At 33.9% G+C, this 22,779-nt stretch overlaps 3 protein-coding genes, 1 long non-coding RNA gene and 1 pseudogene across 16 annotated transcripts; 3 read left to right on the top strand and 2 right to left on the bottom strand.

Moving 5' to 3' along the window:
- Positions 1-229: 229 nt before the first annotated feature.
- On the top strand, positions 230-9,544 carry LOC146923728 (uncharacterized). Of its 11 annotated transcripts, XM_085708888.1 has the most exons (13): positions 230-2,453; positions 2,860-2,923; positions 3,320-3,389; positions 3,476-3,665; positions 6,056-6,080; positions 6,171-6,234; positions 7,252-7,292; positions 7,374-7,389; positions 7,550-7,646; positions 8,174-8,272; positions 8,367-8,452; positions 8,823-8,885; positions 9,109-9,544. In XM_085708888.1, the coding sequence occupies exon 1, from the start codon at positions 356-358 to the stop codon at positions 2,366-2,368; it is 2,013 nt and encodes a 670-aa protein (XP_085565014.1). In that variant the 5' UTR covers positions 230-355; the 3' UTR covers positions 2,369-2,453; positions 2,860-2,923; positions 3,320-3,389; positions 3,476-3,665; positions 6,056-6,080; positions 6,171-6,234; positions 7,252-7,292; positions 7,374-7,389; positions 7,550-7,646; positions 8,174-8,272; positions 8,367-8,452; positions 8,823-8,885; positions 9,109-9,544. The 11 variants fall into 11 exon arrangements, with proteins under 11 accessions (XP_085565014.1, XP_085565020.1, XP_085565012.1 ...); XM_085708894.1 differs by lacking the exon at positions 6,171-6,234; XM_085708886.1 differs by lacking the exon at positions 7,374-7,389.
- Positions 2,908-4,995, top strand: LOC146923729 (uncharacterized; annotated as a pseudogene). Its single transcript, XR_015011179.1, has 3 exons — positions 2,908-2,928; positions 3,476-3,665; positions 4,847-4,995. The product of XR_015011179.1 is annotated as an uncharacterized LOC146923729 (transcript).
- A 1,067-nt stretch (positions 9,545-10,611) lies between the features above and the next one.
- Positions 10,612-11,568, bottom strand: LOC146923727 (uncharacterized). Its single transcript, XM_085711763.1, has one exon. The coding sequence runs from the start codon at positions 11,566-11,568 to the stop codon at positions 10,612-10,614; it is 957 nt and encodes a 318-aa protein (XP_085567889.1).
- Positions 11,569-12,459: 891 nt separating this feature from the next.
- Positions 12,460-13,438, bottom strand: LOC146923726 (hikeshi-like protein). Its single transcript, XM_085708885.1, has 2 exons — positions 13,281-13,438; positions 12,460-13,147 (listed from the first exon to the last, which is right to left on the bottom strand). The coding sequence occupies exons 1-2, from the start codon at positions 13,381-13,383 to the stop codon at positions 12,678-12,680; spliced, it is 573 nt and encodes a 190-aa protein (XP_085565011.1). The 5' UTR covers positions 13,384-13,438; the 3' UTR covers positions 12,460-12,677.
- Positions 13,439-19,553: 6,115 nt separating this feature from the next.
- LOC146923725 (uncharacterized) lies at positions 19,554-22,203 on the top strand. Of its 2 annotated transcripts, none has more exons than XR_015010924.1 (3): positions 19,554-19,682; positions 20,986-21,081; positions 21,647-22,203. It is a non-coding gene; the product is annotated as an uncharacterized LOC146923725 (long non-coding RNA). The 2 variants fall into 2 exon arrangements; XR_015010925.1 differs by lacking the exon at positions 19,554-19,682 and adding an exon at positions 19,756-19,930.
- Positions 22,204-22,779: the final 576 nt, after the last annotated feature.

The raw sequence follows: 22,779 nt of genomic DNA, 5'->3' as shown, positions 1-22,779 counted from the left end.
TTTAAATGTGAAGAAGTGGGATGTCCGGAGTTCGAACCCCAACCTCTACATAAATTATGCAATGTGCCTACCAACTCCAACTGAGCTAAGCTCACGAGGACCGCTTAAACTTAATTTAATTATGTGCAAACTATAAAAATATGTAGTAGAATTCTTCTAAACCAAACAAGAAAAATGATTTCATAAAAAGTGATTTTTAATTTATTGATGAAGAACTTTCTAACTTTTTGTTTATTATTCCACTCCTTTTTAAAACACCACAAAACACTCTGAACTGCTCCGACAATCCCGCCGTGATTCCTCCGTCACCCCCGCCGGCCACAATGTTAAGTGAGTGAATCTTCATGACGGTGACATGCTTAGCTTACTCCGCCGCAGTAGCAGCAGCAATAGCAGAAGAGTCCATTTTTTCAACAGGTTTTATTCTCCATCTTCTTACGCAGCATTAATGTTAGAACCTTCAACTCCAAATTTCAACACCCCACTTCACAAAACTACAACAAATTTGCCTCATTTAGTTGCTAAAGTCTTCAAGTCCTTAAATTGGGGTGTTGCAAGGGAAATCAAGTTCAAGGGTTGGGTTCAAACTCATGGTTTTTCTCATTCAATCAATTCCTTTACTATCATCATTCACACTTATGCTTTCGCTTCTATGCCTTTAGAAGTCTTTATTTTGCTTAGAGAAATTGTTGAATTCTATAAAGAGGATGCTCGTGACGCTCGCGAACTGTTTGCGATATTGCTTCATTCGGCATGTCATGTTATTGTGTTTGATATGCTTATCAAAGTATTTGCTTCAAATTCTATGCTTGAACATGCTTATTATGTTTTTGTTAGTGCTAAGGATGTTGGAATTGAAGTTAATATTATGTCTTGCAATTTCTTGTTGAAATGTTTGGTAGATGCTAATAGAGTGGATGATGTTGATGGTGTGAGTGTGAGGTGTTTTTTTGAGGATTTGAGAAATTTTGGTCCAACGCCGAATATCCACACTTATACAATCATGATGAATTTTTACTGTAGAGATATTCGGTGCAGTGCTGATATCAGTCGGGTTTCTGAGATTTTAGGGAAGATTTATAGGAGTGGGGAAACCCCGAATGTTGTTACATATAGTACTTATATTAAGGGACTTTGTAAAATTGGTTCTCTTAGGGTTGCATGGAAGTTAATTTGTAACATGTGTCGAGAAAACCAGCCAATCAATAACCATTGTTTTAATGCTATCATGTATGGAATGTGTCAAAGAGGTGAGTTAGGTGAAGCTTCACAAATTTTGGAAGAAATGAAGAGCTTTGGAATATTGCCCGATGTTTATGGTTATAGCATTTTAATTGATGCCTTCTGCAAGAATGGAGATGATAAGAAAGTTCTTGACTTGAGGGAGGATATGAAGCTCAACCAAATAAAACCATCCATTGTTAGCCACACTTCCATCATCCACCGTCTATGCAAGAGCAAGACTATGCCGATGCAAATCGTGATGAATAAGTTCCGTGCTATTGGTGCTTCTGGTTGCAAATATGATCAGACTATTTATGAAACTTTAGTTGATGGATTTTGCAGGGAAGGCGATATGGTTTCAGCCGGAAAGCTTTTGGAGGAGATGGGTAGCAATAATTTTGCTCCTTCTGCTTTTTGTTATTGTAGTCAAATTAAGGGGTTCTACAAATTGAGACAATTCGCTAACATGTTGAAAGTTTATAGTATCATGCAAAAACGTGGTATATGGCTAGATACCATCGCTTGCAATCATATCCTTAGTATTTACTGCAGGAAGCGCGACTTCAATGAAGCCTTGGCATTGTCGGAGGAATTCCGGGATCATGGTGTTTCCCTCAACCCATATTCATATAATGAATTCATCCACAAGCTTTGCAGAGAAAGATTTCCAGAAAAAGCACTGCAGCTTCTTCCAGTAATGCTTAAAAGGAATGTACTTCCCGGAGTTGTTAATTATAGTACTCTTATATCTTGCTTTGCCAAACAGATGAATTCTAAAAAAGCTGTGAAGTTATTCACAAGAATGACAAAAGTAGGAATCACTTTCAACGTCAAAACGTATACAGCTCTTATTGACCTATGCATCCGTAATTGCAAAATTGGTAAGGCATGTGACTTATTTGAGGATATGGAAAAAAGGGGTGTGCATCCAGATCAGATTACATATAATACTCTAATAGCTGCTTTTTGTAATACTGGAGATATGATAATAGCGAAGAAATTATTTGTTAGAATGTTAGAGGAAGGTTGTTCACCGAATGTAGTTACTTATACATGTTTCATTAATGCATATTGGAAGTTAGACATGAGAGATCAGGCTCATAAGTGGTATGACGAAATGAGGGCAAAGGGTCTGTCCAGATAATGTAGGTCATAAGGTTCCGTGTCCGGAAGTTGATGCAATTCATGGAGTTAGATAGCTCTGTCAAGGCCTCCATTGTATCCAGCTGGTATGTGTTTTGACATAGTTTCTTTCTTTTTGTGTTTTGACATCTCTAATATTATATACCATGTTATTCAACTTGCGTGTGAATTGTTAATCCATTTTAAACTGTTTGATTGTAGATTCATAATAAAACCTCTGTGGCTCAATAGTTGTATCACTCATTGTCATCCACTTATTATCAATCGCATTATTTGTTGTGAATATCCTTCTAGTTTATATACAGCTATCCCTACTAGCTTGTATTTTTGTGAGTAATATTTAAACTATCATTTTTAAGTCAATAAAATGAGATCTATCTACGCAATTTCATGTTGGGTTATGCAACTTGCATATTAGATTGCCTGATCTTTTTGATGAATAAAACTGTTTTTTGAATCGAAAGTTCATTGTTCGTTATCCCCATGTTGCAGAAATTTGCATAGCTGTAGGTGATTCAGCTGGGGGAACTAAGCAAGGTTATGACAGGCGCTTCAGGTAAAGTACACATTATTAATTGAAAGCCTACAACAGTAGAACCACCTGACAGGTGTGTGCACGCATGCGCACACAGACACACACAGACAGTCACAAATGTACACATTCATTCATGAGTTGCATACTTTCCCCTTCATGCAATAGAGTTGTGGGCTTGGATTGGTAACAATGCTTAGGTCCACCAACTATGTTTTGATATTCATTTTGTTATTAGAATAATAGGGGCGGTTTAGAACACATGGTCATAGATGCTGCAATGTCAAGTCTTGAACAATTGTCCTAAAAGCTTAATTTGTTTGATAAAGAGACCTGAGTGATTTTGATACTATCTCTGTAACAGTGCACAACCTCACTATACCTTGTGCTGAAATTTTACCTTTTAATTTGATGAAATAGAGGCTGTAAGGACTAACGCCTAACTAGTGACCACTTGTTGGGGAAAATACTCAGAAGTTTAAACTCTTGGGTAAAAGACAGTACTGGATTTATTACCTCTGTAACCGAAACTGTTAATTTTACTGGATTTAACTTGTTGCCTAATTTATGTGCTAGTTTGCCCTTCTGGTTGCAACTATCAATGCCTTCATTGTCTCCCTTTTAATTTCTTTGGCTGTAGCCGGAGGATTCTTGTCTCTTTTCTTTGCTTTGGTGACAGCAATATATATTGGAGCATTATTAGTAGCAATATTTGTTATCGCCACAGTTATGTTTTGGACAACTGTGGCTATTCCAATAACTACAGGTAACTCGTTTGCCAACCTAATTCTTTTCTTTTTAATTGCTTAGTACTGTTTGCAATTTAAATTTTATTAGTTTTTTGATAGGTTGTTTAATTTGAGCAAAGCTATAGATTAAATGACTTGTAGATATAATATAAATTGGACTATAACACATGCTAAGATTCTGAATTTCAATTTAACTACTTTTTGTTGAAGACTGGCATTATTTCAGATCAATGATTGTGCTAGTTTGTTGTGTTACCCTTTGTAGAGATACTTGAATCTTAAAGTATATTGTGTCTCTTCTGGTCACTGCGTACATTTTCATGATATATGGAATGTCTTCATTTTCGTATGCAATTGTGCATGGATTAGACGTATCTTGTTGACATTTATGAAGCATCGACACAGACACACACAACATGGCACTAACACAGGCACAGACACTGACAATGATTTAAAAAATGAGTGATTGTGTGTCGAACACTGTCGCACTGACAAACACCTTCAACCTGAAGTATCAATGCTACATAGATTGATATTGACCTTAGAACTCCCTAATAACCTAATGCCCATTGGAGATTAAATAATTTATATGCCATTGTTTGAGTGTTGCCACACATGCCAGTCAAAAGGGTTGCTATATACCAAAATTGCCTGATGGAATTGTTTCTTCAACCTCAACTCAACAAATTGGAAATGAATTCGCTGCAGTTGACATATCCAACGGTTTTGATCTCTCCTGTAAGATTAAAATCGAATGGCATGAACTTCAAGTTGTTTTTTATATCCGATTTATTAAATTTAAAATACCAGTGGCCGATCTCCATCCAATGGTTGACATTCACCAACTGCAATGACTGCATTGTTTTGTGGCCGCATGAAATCCAGGTCCATTACTTGTTTGCTTATGCTAGCCACGATATAGGTTCTGTGCAATGCTTAACTATAACATGACAATATCCGCACTGAAATCTAATACAGTGCTTTAAGGTTTTAGCTTTCTGAGATTGATTTTTATGTAAAAAGTTCTGTGGCAACTCTTAACTATAACATGACAGTAAATTTTGCTCTTTCTGCACTAAATCTAATGCAATACGTAAGTTTTTAGCTCTCTAGGATGGATTTTTATGTATGGTTATTTTATCCTTTTTCTTGAGTATAATTTCTAGTATTGCATGAACATGAAAATAATACGTGTCAGGATGGGTTGGATTCTTTTACACCGTGTGATTGGTAAGTACAAAGAGCCTTAGATTTGCAAGACGCTCACGGAGCAAGAGTAGCTCTGCAATTTCAACTTATTCTGCTGCTTGGGGTAGCCGTAACCGTTTACACAAACATTCCAATTAGGAGCTGATCACACGCGGTAGCTTATGCGCTAAGTTACATGTGGATGCTGTGAAATGTCAAAAGCTTCTTATATTGACTAGGACATTCCTAAATCTCGCTCACTGTTTGGTTTCCATGGCTATGTCTATCTTAATATTAGACTTTTTGGTGCCATGTACATCACAGAAACTAAAGGCACACTTTTTTAGCCAAATTTAGCTCTCATGGCTTAAGCAGCAAACTCAATTTTTTGAAATTCAAATCCTCACTAAAATACAAAGAAGATTCTCTCTGATATACATTTTACTTAGGGAGAGTATCTTTCCAGTTCCACTTCCTCAAAGACTCATACCCACTTTCTCTCACTAGCAGCAGATTTCTTTTTCTCTCATAATCCGAAACCCTCTTCTCTCTTTGTTTACTTTCTTCTCCTCTTTCGCTGTTTCTTCTTCTCCTTCTTTGTAAAACTCACTCTCAACATCCATGGAAAAACAACCTTCCATCAATTTTCTACTTTCATCTTTTAATCATTCTCAAAATCAAGATTATACGCACATCTACAAATCACCAGCGGCCACCGCGTCGGAGTTCGCTTCTGCCACACCGGATTTGCAGTTAGAAACTTCATTCAGGTTTTCTTAAGTGTTCTTTATAGTGGCTTCCTTCTTTGATATGTTTGTTTTCTTGATGGTTTTTTTTTACCATAAATATATTTGCATGTCACTAATTTTTGGATTTCATTTTCTTTTTTGATCGTCGAAGTGAGGACTCAAAGTATTTGAGAAAATGTCTTAAGAAGAAAAATGATGATACTCAATAGGAAATGTTTCCATGTTCTTTAGCTTCTATATCAATTCGTATTTGAAAAATTTCAAGTTTGATAATTAGGCATTAGTGGCTCCAGCTATTATATACCACCGAGTCAATGACTATTTCCTTCAATTTGCATATTTCCACACTTTAAATTTTAATTAATAGTTCTCTTTCAATCTACAACACAGTCAATATATACTTGAATGTAATAATTGATTTGATTCTGCTACCAATCTCATTGATGCTATGTTGCTTTGTACTTTTTCAGGTAGTTAACACCAATACAACCAAAGGTATTTTTCCTTTAATCGATTTTATGTTGGATTTTTGTAAATTTGTATTTTTCATTGAATAAACGTGAATATGTGGTGCCTTTGTTGCAGGATCAGTTTATTAGAAAACTACTAGCTTTGCGGTTTGTTTCCTTGTAGAAGCTCTTTTATTAAGGTTCTTTTCAAATTGTCATTTTTATGGTATCAACTAGGATTATTATTTCCACTAAAAGACGATTTTCAATCGTAAAAGTGTTCTTACTTCTTATAAAATAGTTTTCATTTTGAGACTATACATGCACGTTATGTTTTTTAGGCTTTTTACTTATGGCAGAATATTATGTCATTAGCATGCCTCTTCAAAGTCAAACACAAAATGCTTTGTCGGTCCCCTAAAAAAAGGGATGCTTTGCTGTACACATGACCAGTCCCATTCCATCTTCAATATTCTCCTTGGTCAATGTTGTCTCGTTCAACACTTACTTTATACCCAGAGACTTACAGTAACCCTAAATTGGTACAAGGTTTTCCCACCAAGAAAATCTTCCCAATTCACACAAACCAACCCATTTCCTCTTTCACTAAAATAACAGGGATCGAAAATTTCTATTCGCGGAAGTTCACTACAGCCCATCCTTGAATGTCGGTTTTTTAAAGGGATGAAAATTTGAAATTCAATTCCAGTTTGTTAAAGGGATGAATTTTGAGTAGGCAAATTTTGGTTTAATTCATTTGGTTTTCTAATTAATTCGTTTCAGTTTTAGTGATTAAAAATGAGTTTCTAAACTTGCAGTTTCATTTACATGTGGCCAAATACATTATAAATTTATACGTAATGCTTATAATGTCATGATCATGTCCATGGTGACATTTCTATGAATCCATTCCTATTATTTTCTTTTGTTTTTAATTTAATGTAGGAAGAATAGTGACCTAGAAGAATGTTAGTGGAATCACACTGTGATTTTCTTTTGTTGGTCTTGGCTGTATATGAATAAGCTTAGCAATATATCATTTTGTTAATATCATTGAGGGAATGTAGTTTACAAATTTTGTTCAATGCTTTCTATTTCTGATTTTGTTATATATTTTGTTTTTGATTCTTTTCCTGATTCCTAATTTTCATAATCAGTGATTTGAGTGTTGTAAAGTTTGGAACTCCTAACGATTGGTACTGTTTTCTTAATTTCAGGTTATTTGGTAAAAATTTGGGAAAGGATTTGAAATTTTTAGGTAAGCTTTTTAGGCTATTCATGTGCTTCTCTTGCAGATTTCATAATTTTACACAAGTTTGATTTTGTTATTTATTTGCAGGATGTTGATAATATAGGTGATGGTTCTAATAGTATAGATGATGGTTCTAATTGTTTTTATTATTGATGTTTTAGTTTCATGTACTCTAGGTGATGATTTTTGTAAATAAATCTACTAGCATTGGTATGTAGTGGTTTTGATTTCTTTCTTTTTTTCTTATTTATTACACAACAAAGATATCTAGGAAGTTTAATCCTCTAGTCCTCTCCATGGATGCGAGAATATTTCGGTGGACAACAGAGATATCTAGGAAAAAGAACTTCAGAACATGAGGTGATTTTGATTCATGAATTTGTGTCTCAAAATGGAATTGCAAGTGCATATTTATCCTACCATGTTCATATTTCCCTCTCTTTGTGGATATTAGTTGATGTACTTTCACTGAGTCATTTTCTTTTGAACTTTCAATTTGAATCCCAGTTAGGAAATAAGGGCTCTGTGTCATTATTTTCTCCACAGTTCTGACTGTTGCTTTCTGTTTATTTATTTAATTATTACTCCCTCCGTTTCAAAATGAGTGTCGCTTTAGCAAAAAAAAATTGTTTCAAAATGAGTGTCGCTTTCAGTTTTCAATGCAATAATAACTTTTTCTTTTCAATTGTACCCTCCAATTAATACTCTGCACACTACTTCCAAAGTATTACTTTTAAACCTAACCAATAGTTAATAAGGATAATTTGGTAAAATAACCATTATCTTTCTTTTAATCATTGCATTTCTTAATATGTGTGTAAACATCTAAAACGACACTCATTTTGAAACGGAGGGAGTAATATCTATCTTTTTATTGTTTTTTGTAGAGATTGAGATGAGTAAAAATAAAAAACATTATTTGAGTTTTATTTACCATTACCAACTCCATTTCAAAGTTCAGGGTCCTATATACACTCTCTCATAAGGTACTATTTCACTATTTTTCTTTACATTTATAGATAGATATAAATGAACTTCATGTGTACAATCCCAAAACTCAACTCGGTTTGTATATTGCAGGTGCAATTTCTGGAAAAGTCACTCGTGGAGACCTGTAGCTTGGTCAATATTCACCTAATTTGGAAAGAGTATGCTTAGAGGCACTTGTGAGAAACTGCTAAGATGCAATCCAATTACCTTTCTCATTTGCTTCTTTTGTTTTCCTAAGATTTGAATTTTCTCAGCTTATATGAACTTGGGATTGTAGCTATTTGATATATTTTGTCTGGGATAAGTGCTATAGGTTTTTTTACTACCATAGCATGTCTTTAGGGCCATTGCGATGGAAGTTTTAAAGTACCCGAACCAAAATCATTTGATTAACTTGCAATGTTGAATTTGATCATATATTTGATTTGATTTCTGATTTTTAGGTAGAATGTTTTTTGGTATGTTTATGTTTGCAAATTAGTGTTCTCTTCTCAATCTTTACAATATTCATCTTTGATGGCAAGTGGTTGTTCATCTAATATGCAGAATTGGATTTGTGATTTGCATTCTGAGCTAGCTTAAGGAGTTGAATACATGACAATATGAATGGTATGGAGCTGTATTTGGAATAGCATATTTGTGTAAAGATTTAATGTATCTAATCTATGTGGATGTGTATTTATATTAGCTTATTAGTATTTTACTTTGATTTGATGAATGTTGGCATCTCTTAACTATATTAGTATTTTATATGAAAAATTGTTTGCTACCAAAAGTAAATGCTGATTAAGTAATTTCTTGATTTGATGAATGTTTGCATCTCATTTGGCAGGTTTATTTTTTTGGTTCTACTGCTTTGGAGCAAAGCTATCATGTTCCCTCGTGATATGCAGGATTCACAGTTTTCAAGTTCTCTTGCTGAATGTGTGAGAATTTGGCTTTGGTTTAGATGTTGACTTAGGTTTTGGTGGTTAGATCTCTTATTGGTGTCTTGAGGTATCCTTCAATTTAGGTGATGTTTGCATTGGTGTTATTGTTTTCTTTTGGGCGTTCCGTCTATGTACGGCGCCTTTGTATTGTAGTTTCTGTTTCCTGGTCCATGTCGTCTTGTGCAGGGATTTGATTTTTAATAAATTTTATTGTTTCAAAAAAAAAAGTTCTCTTGCTCTGCTTGCATTTGGATAATGAATATGAATATACTTTCACTTTTGATGTTGTGTACACTGCCTTTGAATTCCTTTATTTGTTCATTAAATTGAATTTATCTACCAACCCAGACACACACACGGTCCCAACATTTAGACAAAGTAATAATTTGTGAGAGTGAAAAGCAAGTGAATAAATCAGACACTTGCACACACTTTCCACCTGAAATGCACATTAGAGACTAAATTATTTATATGGCAATCATTTGTGTGCTGCCACACATACTAGTCAAAATAGTTGCTGAATGCCAAAATAGCTTCATGGAATTCTTTCTTTCAATCTCAACTCAACAAATTGGAAATATGACGAGCCAGGATGAATTCTTTCTTTGATTAATTCTTTCTTTAAGTTTTTAGCTTTATGAGATGGATTTTAATGTAAGATTTCTCTTTTATTTTAAAAAACAGAGACTTTTCTTTGTTAGCCTACGTTGTTACCTGGTATTGTACAACTATGCATGAAATTGCATTTCGTGGTTAATAATCAGGACATTTCGGTCTACATGTGATTGAAATTGATCTTAAATGGTGCACCATAACAATATTGATCTGTACACTCATCAACATTTTAGTTTCCTAATCAGGACATTTGATTCACATTTACCAAATTTTTACGCCTCTTTCAACAATGGTTATAAAAAAGGCCAGCTGCCCAGTCCAAGAATTTACGAAAATATTTGTAATTCTTTAGGATATGGACACCCAAACAGAAATTGTCTTAAGAATGAGAAGTTAAGAACGCATATATTGATTCAATTTATAAGTTTTTTTTTAATCATCAAATATTATTAAGCTAGGTTAGCACAAAACGTACTAAACCCGCATAGGAGGAAAAAGAATACACAAGTGCCCAAAAACAAAAGCACCAAAACACCAAACAGTCTCATTAAAAAAAAAAAAAAAAAAAAAACCTATCAATCCTAGTTCAATTACAGAACCGGAAAGCAACATCAAAAACTGACAAAGAAAACACCAGCAATGCGCCTAACCCACAACTGATCCCCTATAAACCCTCCTGCACAGGCGCGGCAAAACTAGGAAAGAGAAGAAAAGAGACCCCCAAAAAACAGCAGCCTGCAGAAAACACCTGGACCAGAAGCCTCGCCAACAGAACCTGAGCTGTAGCAGACTCATCCTCGCGCTTGAAGGCACCACCTCGGATTCCACCGCCATTCATAATACAAACATGGCTGAATCTTCAGCCTTGATAAGTTCCACTGCCAAGACAGCCTAAGAATATCATCCACAACATCTCCCATGTCCATACTACCATTATTAAACACAATATTATTCCGGACCTTCCAAATGACCCAAATTGTAGTGTTCCAAATAAGCCGGGTACCCCTTTTAAGCTCTTTCCTATTCGACACCAAAGCATCCCAACACCGCCAATGGGCAAACAAATTCGATGGCATAATGAAATTCACTTCTAACCAATTTTGGACTTTCGCCCATATCCTCCAAGTCACCTTGCAATGTAAAAATAAATGATTTGTCGACTCATCCACCTCATTACAAAACACACAACGCGAATTACCATGTTGAGGCAATGCATTTCTCCGGATAAGATTCACTCTAGTCGGAAGACGATTAAGCAACCCCTTCCACGAGAGTGCCACCACCTTAGACGGGGCCGGGCTCTTCCGAATTTGAGCAAACACCCTATTCTCCTCTTCCCCCCTCTCGTTCTCAACCAAGACTCCCAATGCCAATTTCTTATACAAAGAGCCAACCGTAAAACAACCTCGATCCTCCAACTTCCAATACCACTCATCCTCCCCTTGGGACTTCTCAAAACCTTGAAGGTCTAACCTTAACTCATTAAGAAGCCCCTCCTCCCACACAAACAACTTCCTCCTCCAATTGAACAACCAATCAACCTCAATCTCTCCCTCCCTCCACATATCCGCCACTTTCGCTTCTTTTTGATTAGAGAGACCAGAGAGTCTAGGATATTTCTCCCTTAAAATCATATCCCCCCTCCATTTGGTATTCCAAAAGGAAGTACCTTCCCCATTATTCACTTTCCGGGACACTTCCGCATTAAACCAACTCTCCCCACCTCCCCCATCAAGAGACACCACCATCCTTTAGCTATCTCATGCTACGAAACATCAATTGAACTTGGCCAAACCTTAACAAATTCAACACAAAAACCAGTCCTACATGTTTAACCTAAACCTTTTAACAACTACAATACTCTTATGAGCCTCCTAACATTGCAGCATGCTGCAGAATCTAGCCAATCATTCAACAACCTCACAACAATAACCTAACAGCATTTTCTTTTCACCAACCAAATCAAAATGTTCTCAAGAGGGAGAGAGAAGTACTAACACCCAAGTCAACTAAGCTGTAGAAGAAGATCCTACTCAGATTAACTGACACTTGCATCATATGTTTCAGTACCATAACCAAAAAAATATATATGTAGTACTTTTTTTCCCTCAAAATAAAAACTAGGACATGATTTAGCAGTTAGCACCACTATCATTCTACCAACATGCATTAAACATCACTGATTCACTAACAACATAAAACATTGTCCTACAAATTTAGACTCCTGTTATAACAGAAGCAGCAGTAAACAATTTTGGCAATTATTTTGAGATCAGACGGCTCAAATTACACGTTCACCAACTCAGTTCTAAACAACATGTGTCATTGATTTAAATCAGACAGTCAAAATCAGTAATTGTGTGCACATCAAATCTATTTCCTTGTTCCACACTTCAAACACTAATTAGTTACCCTCCATGCCCTTAACTCTAAACCAACAACTCAAGGATATTGGTACAGTATCTACTATATTCCTAAGTTCAATTTTTAGGTAGAATACTTCTTGGCCAGAGCTTACTTAACTCTGAACCGAACTGCCGATTATCAGGCGCCGAGTCCCTCGAGACTCAGAGGGTTAACACAAAATAGAACTTAGTCACAAAACCATAAACAACTAGTTTAAATTCAAATTAAGAAAATGAAAATAAGAACTACATTTTTCATTTACCTACAAACTCTTCCCTCGTTGTTATATTCAATACATAACACAACAACACCATGAATCAAAAACCTTGATTGTCCGTTCAAAGAAACACATCTAGATTAAAACTACATCAACATAAGAGAAACCACATTCTATTCTCTCTATCATAATTTCAATTTTTCAACATAAAATTAAAAAAACTAACTTTTTAACTTACAAAGCGAAACCCTTCAAGTATTCAGGATCACGCTTAGCCCTTTCTTGAAACTTCTTAAACCACCGATCCAAAATATCCATCGGAACAATCAATTTCGAACCATCGACACCACAAAAACTCTGCATAAAATTAAACAAATTCTCACCAACTTTCATCGCTAACCGTTCAATCCTCTTCTCACCAGCAACATCAATTGAATTCAACGACGCCAGATCCTCCACCGAAACACCGATTTTCGCAGAAATTGGCACCGCATCGGCAGTCAGTTGTGGCTGTATCGCACCGGAGCCTGGCTCCGGCCAGAGGAGGGAGAGAACAGCGGAGGGACGAGCAATGGTGACAGCGCCGCAGAAGACGAATGGGGAGCCCGGTGATTGGACGTAGACGGCGAGGGCTTTGTCTGGTGGGAGAGTGAAGTTGTTGAGGAGGAAGATGCAGATTTCAGTGACTTGGTCGTATGCTTCACCTAAATAGAGGGGTGTGGTTAGCACTTACTTGCTTGAGACAGATACCCAATACGACACTGACACGAGAAAGATAAACTAAATAAACGTAATCACATGTGTTGGTGTCGTGTCAGTGTTGGTGAAAGAACTTACCGACGAATGTGTTCATGTCGAGGATCCAATGGAAAGTGTCGATTTGTGAGAAAGTTGAGATATCCATTGGGAAACTGCGGTTTGGGAAAACTACTCCGAACATTTTTTTTGATTGTGTTGTGAGAAAGAATTTGAAGTTTTGTGTCTTTGTTTTGTTTGTGTGCGAAGGAGTGAGGAGTTGTTGTTATAAGGGAAAAGAGAGAAAAGAAGATACTAGAAGAATCTGGATGCAATGTAGGGATAGATATGTCTTTTCGTGTTTGTTGTTATAGGAAGAAAGTAGAATCTAGTCGATAAGTTAAGTGAGCAAGAGGAAATTTATAGATGAGTTTTGTCAACAAAGTCAAACACTCTAGGTGGCTTCACCTATGGAGCTCCATCATGCATCCGAAATTAGGTTTAAGGAGACAAATATTTCTAATCTTTATTTGTGACTCAAATCTAATCTAAAGGGTGTATTGGGTTTTAAAAGATATTTTAAATCTAACTTGCTCCATCATATACAATTGTAAATATAGTATTCAAAAGCAAAAATACATTGTAGAGTATATACTTGACTCAAGTTCGTTTGAAATTAGCCCATCTAAAAAAAATAAACATATATTTTATCTATGCAATTTTATATTCATCATAATTAGTCATCACCCCGTTAAAAATTTATTCCACTAATAACCTCTATAATTTGTGCAGTCTCGAGGTAGCCCTTGTAAAAGGCAAAAATATGATAAATACAAAATAAATGAATTCATTTCTATTTTTGTATTTTTACGGGAGCTATTTTTAGACCTCACCCATATTAATGTGGTTATTTGAGGTATCAACCATTTTATTAATAACGTCCAAACCCAACATCATAGGGAGAATACACTACCCACCTTCTATCATTTGATTGAAAATCATATATAAAAAGTTAGTGCATAGCAACAACTCCAATAGAGCTGCACCCATTCGATCACGTACACCGGTCATATACTCAACGCACCGTAATACATGACACATACATCCTTACCATATAACAACCGAAGAGAGACTAAAAATTTGTTTTGGCATGAGCTTTCCTATAGTAAAATAAATGCCTCAATACACCAAGAAAATTACATAAAAAAAAAAAAATCACATTATTAGTCTCCTTATGCTATCAATCATCCACAACAGTGCTGAATGAAATTATAGTATGCCATAGCTGCATAATTTTCTCTTCAATGAACTCAGAGTATCTCTCATTCTCTTTTATTATCTTAAGTAGTACAACTCCAAGATACAATCCCAATCATTGACTCACTTACTTTGATCCACAACCACGTTAAATCAATATAGCCCATACTGCTGAACTAATACACACACAAAAAAAAAAAAAATAGAGTTGCAAGGGTAAAATATATTAATTATTGACTAAAATAGCGTCAGAATTTGTTTTACTGTACATGCGTGTGAAATATATAAACCAAGAATGTAACTACCTATTATTTCTCACAGGAGCTCCCATTTCTCATGTGGTGAGGTTTAGCATGGGAATGGAGAGTTGTTTCCTATCATGGGAAAGGTTTTTTTGGACGGTTAGATTAAAGGGGAGTATTGATCTTAGTATAGTCTGTTCACACTAGATTTATTTTTTCATTCTCTTTTGCGGTGACCTTCAACCTCTATTGTCTTCTCCTTCGATAAAAAAACCTCCATTGTCTTCAACATATATATTTCCTGCAATTACCCTTCTCTTCTGTTGAACCCCATGAATACCGAATTTTTTCCAGATCTAAAATTCATGTTGAACTTGAAATCTTATTATCTTAAATTATTTGATTACTCTTCAATTATAAATAAATGAACTAGAAAGTGCTATGGTGTTGAACATTCCAAAAACTCAAAATGGGCCAATTGAACTCCAAAAAATGCATACGCTGGTCTTGCAAATAAAATATTGCAATCAATAATTCAATATTGGAGAAGATGCAGATCTAATAATACTAGTTCAACTTTTAGCATAAGTTCATCTAACATCACATCAATGGTTTCTAAAATGAGTAGCTTTCAATGTGTCTGTAATTGGATTAATGGTAAAGGCTATGTGCTCCTTCATCACCCCATTTCATATACTCATCAACTACTGGAACCTCCTTAAATTTTGTTCCTTCGTAACAAGATCTTGATTTTTCTTCCAAATCTGGTGAGCTGAATTCCTTGAAGGTTGCTGGGGGTGGTGAGTGAAGAGTGGATGAAGGCGTTCAAGGCAGGACGAGGACGGTGAGAAAATTGGGGATGGACAAAGGAAGAGGCAGATTTGAAACGGTGGTGGACACAGAGGAGAGTGGGGATGGAGGAGAGAGGAGAGTGGTAAAAGAGAGTGTGAAAAATATCTGGTGTTAAGAGTCTATGATAATATCATGTTCTTCATTTGATCCAATAGTCAAAATCAACTATCCCATGGTGGGAAACTACTTCCCTTTCCCAGGCTAAATGCCACCTTCTCATGTACATACTATCTATTATTTCTTGATATTTCTCGTATGAGATACTCCCTCGAGAATTAAATATAAACAATAAAAATTTAGTTCAAATGCATCCACTTTTCAAGTACTTATTTGCTTATATTTAACAACTTTAAAATACACCGCTTCATTATCTTTCATTCTAACAAAAATTAAATTAAAAAAGGAGCGTAAGAAATTAACAAACTGAAACTACAACAAATTCAATATATTAGTTTAAAGAGGTCAACACAAAAAAAAGAATAATACGACACAAAGAAGAATAAATTGATGTGTATTAGTTTAAAGAAAGTTGATGTGAAATTCAATTTCCATATGATTGAAAAAAAATAACAACCACCATCAAACAAAATAGTAGAATATAGTCACAACAAACAAAATCAAAAACAAAAAATCATTAGTTCAATTAATGAAGAGAGGCTCACAAATCTTAAGTTAGATTTCTATAAGAGTACGGGAAATTCATGCAAGTTATATAATATACAGCTCCAATAGAAAAACACAATAAGAACTTCAAGCTGCAAGTTTTGGTTTAATTGCACACAAATACATAGAACCAATCAATAAAAAAAAACTTCAATTACGTGTTCTTAACAGGACCAGTAGCTGATTACTCAAAAAATAAGTGAATAGTAGGTGTTGAAAGTTGATGAATAAAGTAGCAAGTAGAACATAGGTAGTATCATGGGAAGCACTTGGGTGACATAATGTCACCGTGACATTAAATATGGGTCACACAACACACATTGTCACACAACATCTGGGCCACACAACACATACAACACATCTGGGCCACACAACACAACACCTTTGTGTGACCCAGATTTAATGCCACGGTGTCATTATGTCACCCAAGTATTTTCCGTAGTATCATATACTTGGTTACTTAGAAATGTTTTGATTGGACCACATGAAAATAAGAGGCACTGCTCCACTTTTTTCTTTACAACACTGATGATATTTTCTTGGGTTAGGTTAACTTGTGCCCTTAGGGCACATGTTAAGCAACCTAAATAGAGCAATTTTGTATTGGAAAACACAATATAACAACTTTTAAGAAGTTGAATGCACGTCTTTTGATATGTATATTTCTATAATAAGTATCTTAACATGTGTCTTAAGGGCACAAATTAACATTAACTATTTTCTTAATTCATAAAATTAAGTGCATATATGATAAGTATAGAAACCTATTAATAGGGCATACTTGTAGTATGTTGAAAACTAATGGGTTAATTATGTTTCTAGTCCCTATAAAATAGCGACCTTGTAAGTTTAGTCCCTACTTAATTTTAATAGCATTTTTAGTCCCTATAAAAAAAATTTACTTATAATTTTAGTCCCTGCTAAAACAAAGTTTGATTAATTATCCTTAAACTCTTAAATTTTTGAACGATTTTTTTGAGACAATATTAGAACACTATGAAAGGTTCGTTTACTAAAATTTAGAATTTTCTGACATGAAATGAATTAAATATGAATTTTTTAAAACGACAAAAGTTAAAGATAAAAAGTAATAAAATCTGGATGTAGAAATCAAATTTTGCAATAATTTTTTGCGGACGAACTTTTAGTAATGTTCTAAACATGTCTGCAAAAAATTGTTCAAAAATTTAAGAGTTTAAGCATAAATTAAACAAATTTGAATTGAGTATGGACTAATACTCAGTGCAGAAAAACAAAATTAGGGACTAAAAATGCTATTAAAATTAAGTAGGGACTAAACTTACAAGGTCGCTATTTTATAGGGACTAGAAACATAATTAACCCAAAACTAATTTATGTGAATCAAGTATAGTGTTGGAAGCAATTTATTCTCTTCCTCTTCGTAACTTACGTGTGTGAGAAATTTGTGTTATCTTTATGTCCCATTGATATCAGTAGCAATATAAAGAAAAAAATCGATTAGAACCAAGTTTGGAGTTGAGATGCACACAAAGTCGTAGAACCAAATAATAGACAAAGAAATAAAATGAAAAATAGCAATTGAAAATAAAATTGTATACTTGCCATGAACAATAGCAATTGAAAAATAAATTGTATATGAAGCTTGCTTACACCGGCGGTGTCAAATTTCGTATGGTAAAATGACAAAAAAAAATTACACAACCTATCTAAAGTTACCATGTTAGCATACATATCAAGATAAAATTAAAATTCTGAAAGGCAAAAAAAAAAAAAACTATATTCATACCTATAATTCAATTTTTAAGCTCGAGAGGTGGCAATTGATTTGGCATTTGTTAGAAATTGGGGATAGAGGCTTGAAATTGAGCATAGAATGAAATGAGAGAGAAGGACAAAAAAATTGGTAAAACGACCTAAGGATCTCTAGATTTTAATATCAAGGAGGTTGTATCAATGGTTGTTTTGAGTTTGTGTAAGCCACTGGTTTTCAAGTTTCTACGTGGATCATATAGCTTCAGAGAAATAACAAAACATAGAGATCAATAGGAAAAAATGGTACATAATCACGTTGGAATTTTAAAAAAATGGGTGGAGGGATTTTAATGCATTGACATGGGGAGCATATTTTACTTCCCCTACACACAGTCAGACCACTTGTTTGGTAATCTGATAAGAAAAGAAATTTGGTCTAGGCATGACATTCCTTGAGCACCGCAATCCATGGATTAGTGATTATATTTAGTGGCTCAAGGTCAATGACATGGTATATTAATTGTGTAATGGTTAATGACAACATTTATGATATAGCGTTGGAAACATACAAAATGGTGGATGGAAAGTCTCATTCAAATTTTTAATTTTAAACATGAGCAAGCAAGTAGCCCCGCATTAATTGTGGTTAGGTGCAGCAAATGTTGTTTAGTGCCAAATAAGATAGGTTAGGGTTTTGTAAGTATTGTTTGCAAATGTACCTTTGGATTAAATATAAAGATATGCAATATATACTCCCTCCGTTTTAAAATGAGTGTCGTTTTAGGTGTTTACATACATATTAAAAAATGCAATGATTAAGAGAAAGAAAATGGTTATTTTACCAAATTATCCTTATTAACTATTGGTTAGTTTTAAAAGTAATAATTTGAAAGTTGTGTACAGAGTATTAATTGGAGGGTACAATTGAAAAGAAAAAGTTATTATTGCATTGGAAACTGAAAACGACACTCATTTTGAAACAAATTTTTTTGGCTAAAGCGACACTCATTTTGAAACGGAGGGAGTAAATGATTTTTTAGATTTATTTCAAATGACTTTTATAACTTCCTTAAAAAAAAGACTTTTATAACCAAGTAACCAAATAGAGATTTTTTTGGTAGTGGCCGGGGTTTGAACCCCGGAACTTGCATATATTATGTATTGTCCAAACCAACTGAGCTAAGCTCACGAGGAATAACCAAATAGATTTTAAACGTATATTGAACAGTCCTTAAAAAAAATATTGAACATAAATAATTACAATACACTCTAAAATACTATTATTAATCATCACTCACCATCTTAAAAAAATCATCACTCTCTTATTTTTTTTTAAATATCACATTGATTTCATTAACCCTTCAAAAAAATTGATTTCATTAAATGGCAGTAACCGGAATTTAAAAATTCACGTTCACTTGGAGAGGTATAATAAGAGATAATTTCGTTTTTCTTAATATATGCAAGCTCAGTTGGTAAGGACAATGCATAATATATGCAAGGTCTATGGTTCGATCCCCGGACACCACCAAAAAAAAATAAGAGATAATTTCCTTTTTCTAATTTCCTTTTTCTTAATTAATGATTTTGGAATCTAGATTTTGTTTAATTTGAATGTGTGTGTGTGTTTGTTTGTTTGTGTAAGCCATTATAAAAAAAAATAAAAAATCCCCATCCATTAGAAATGGTGGAGTTGTGCTCTATTTCCAGTCCTGGATTTGTGAATATTGTCTTATCAAAGAAGCGGATAACAATGGTGATCCATTTCATTTCTATTGTCGTGTCCTCAAATTTCCTTTTGACAAATTTCCTTTTTCTTAATTAATGATTTTGGAATCTAGATTTTGTTTAATTTGAATGTGTGTGTGTGTGTGTTTGTTTGTTTGTGTAAGCCATTATAAAAAACAAAAAAAAAATCCCGATCCATTAGAAATGGTGGAGTTGTGCTCTATTTCCAGTCCTGGATTTGAGAATATTGTCTTATCAAAGAAGCGGATAACAATGGTGATCCATTTCATTTCTATTGTCGTGTCCTCAAATTTCCTTTTGACAACATTATCAAATTATCCCTAAAGTTTACTTATATTGATGTGGGTGAGCTAAGACTTTTATATTCATTTGAACTAATCACTTACTTGTCATGTTTATGTTAAATTAAGTTTCGTGGGTGCATCTTTGCGGTTATGATTGCTTCTGTTTGTATATTCATGTTGTTCATATTGTGTTCTAGATTAGCTAACCTAATGTTGTTATTGGAAAGATTGGATTCAAGGATTTGGTGCATTGGTATTGATGTGCTTTTAGTCTGATGCATTTGTGGTTAAAGGAGTTATACTTAGGCTCTCATTGCTACTATATGTTGGTTTTAATTTTCTACTACTATTTTGTTTTACATTTTAGTTTTAATTTTTGGCTCTATGAGTTGGTAGCATGGCTCTTCGGCTTGGTTTTTTTTGGTATAGCGGTTTCTATTTTTTGTTGCGACTTTGGGTTTGTTTTAAGCTACTGTTTGGGTTTGGTTGTTCCCTATTTAAGGTGTTTTGGTTCTTGGTTTTTGCGCACTGCTAGCGTTCCTTTGCTTTACACAAATTTATTCATCTTCTGTTATCGGAGTGTGTTGTTGGATGACAATTGTCTAACACAAGCTTTATTTTACTGTAAATTTTCTGTCATCGAGTGGTATTAGCATTACTTATCTCATGTTTTTATAACACCTTTTTGTACCATTTAATGGTCAAAGTCATGATTATATGTTGTGCTAATGAAACCTACGGATATAAGCATTAATAAATCATATGATGTATGTGCTTTAAAAGTGGTTAGGGAAACAAAAATGGAACTTTAGACATGGGTATGTTGTTTGGTGCCACTATACTCTTATTGAAACTTTACACAGGTTGAAAAAATGCTAAAATCCATTCAACTTGCATCCATATATGATGTGTACACATAGTGTTGACACTATTCCTTTTTCAATTGTTGATATATTGGATTTTTTTTTCTATTTGGATATTTTGATTTGTGTAATATGCTCAAACACACATTAATTGACTATACAGGTTTGGGAATCACTGCAACATAGATCGAGAAAAACTCTAATTCTACATATGACATGAATTGTGGTCTAGACTAGCAAATCAAAAGGAATAAAAAATGTAAGTTTGATGTCACATTCCTTCCATTACCCATTTAAATTTCAATATTTGTTGTGGACTGAGATGTATTCATGTTCCCATTTGATTATCATAAGAAAATAGTATGCATATGATCAAATTAGGGTTTGATTCATTGTTTATCTACCTTTAGTCATCTATGTGTAAGGACTTAAAGCCAATGTCATGTGAAACACTCTAAAAATCTTTCAATTATTTTTATAGACTGAATATTCAAGCCATGTCCGATTCTGGCTTTTCATTCAAAATATTCAAGCCATGTGTGACAACACATGTTATTTAAGATTTTTTTCTTCAAAAGATTGAAATACAAGTTGATCCATATTATGTATGTAATTTCTTAATTTGATTGAACAAAGTATGAAGCTGCAGATTCGAATTCCTTATGTGTGACAACACATGTTATTAAGATTTTTTTTCTTCAAAAGATTGAAATAAAAGTTGATCCATATTATGTATGTAATTCCTTAATTTGATTGAACCAAGTATGAAGTTGCAGATTCGAATATATAAATGCTAAAATACAATTTATTTTCATATGTTACAGGTGACTGAGTCACTCCACGGCTTTCCAATGTGTTACAAAATACAATAGATCATGAAACACAATGGAGATCTTTCCATCTTCATATGTAAAGCAACAAATATTTTTCCATCTTCTATTCCATGAAAATTACTATGGACACAAAAAAACAATGGAGATATTTCCATCTTTAGAATGGCCCTAACACAGTAACACAATAATTGGATCCTTAGTAGTTTAGGAGTTAGTGAATGTGCTCTAGCAACAAAGTTGTGAGTTATCTATGGGAAAGAAGATGATTTTACAAAGGGATCAAAAGAGGTTTTCTCAAAAGACTTCATATTATATTTGTTTGTGTGGCTTATGCCTTAGGCTATGATTTTTTAAAAAAAAACTTGAAGTTATGCTGCTCTTTTTCCTCAACATTTGTGTCTTTTCACAGTTTGTGTGGCTATATTTGTTCTTACATTTTGCTCAAGATCAATGGTTCTAGAATTATTGTAAATATATCAAAATGAAGCGAATGATTGAAATTAAGTTTTCATAGTTTCTGAAGAATATAAACATCATTCTTTGACTAATTTCTGGTGTTGAAGCATGACTAAGAAGAGAGATTAATTTAATACATTGAAATGTGTTTAATGTTTTTACATCATTTGTATTTGGATTACCATTTTTGAATTATGCTTGCAAGTGTTTTTGCAGTATTTAATTATTTTGACATCTTTATCGTTCACTATTGTGCCTTCTATTTGAAATGAGTTTATGAGGAAGAGAAATGATATTTTGACAACCATTTTGTGACAACCTATGTGACAACTTTATCTCTCATACTCACATTATTTTTTTACTTTCTCTCTCTATTGCTTTGGTTTCCGTGTCACTATCTACTTTTCTTTGTAAATTAGTGGTTGTCACAAAAGTTGTCACTCAAATGGTTGTTCATATAACACACCTCTATGAGGAATTGGTTGGTTGTAGATGAAAAGCATCATAAGAATATATTTTTTATAAAATGTTTTTAGTTAAGTAGTTTAGTGTTTAAAAATTTACTTTTTAATGATGAATAAATAGAGTGTTGGACCGCTACATATTGCAATGCATTGTCCCTATCAATTGAGTTAAGATTTTATTTATAAATATGCTTCTATAATTTA

This window comes from Medicago sativa, chromosome 5, assembly GCF_051527215.1.
Source record: "Medicago sativa cultivar Bolivia chromosome 5, Bolivia_mono, whole genome shotgun sequence".
Lineage (NCBI taxonomy): Eukaryota > Viridiplantae > Streptophyta > Magnoliopsida > Fabales > Fabaceae > Medicago > Medicago sativa.
This window is presented reverse-complemented; position numbering and strand designations above follow the sequence as displayed.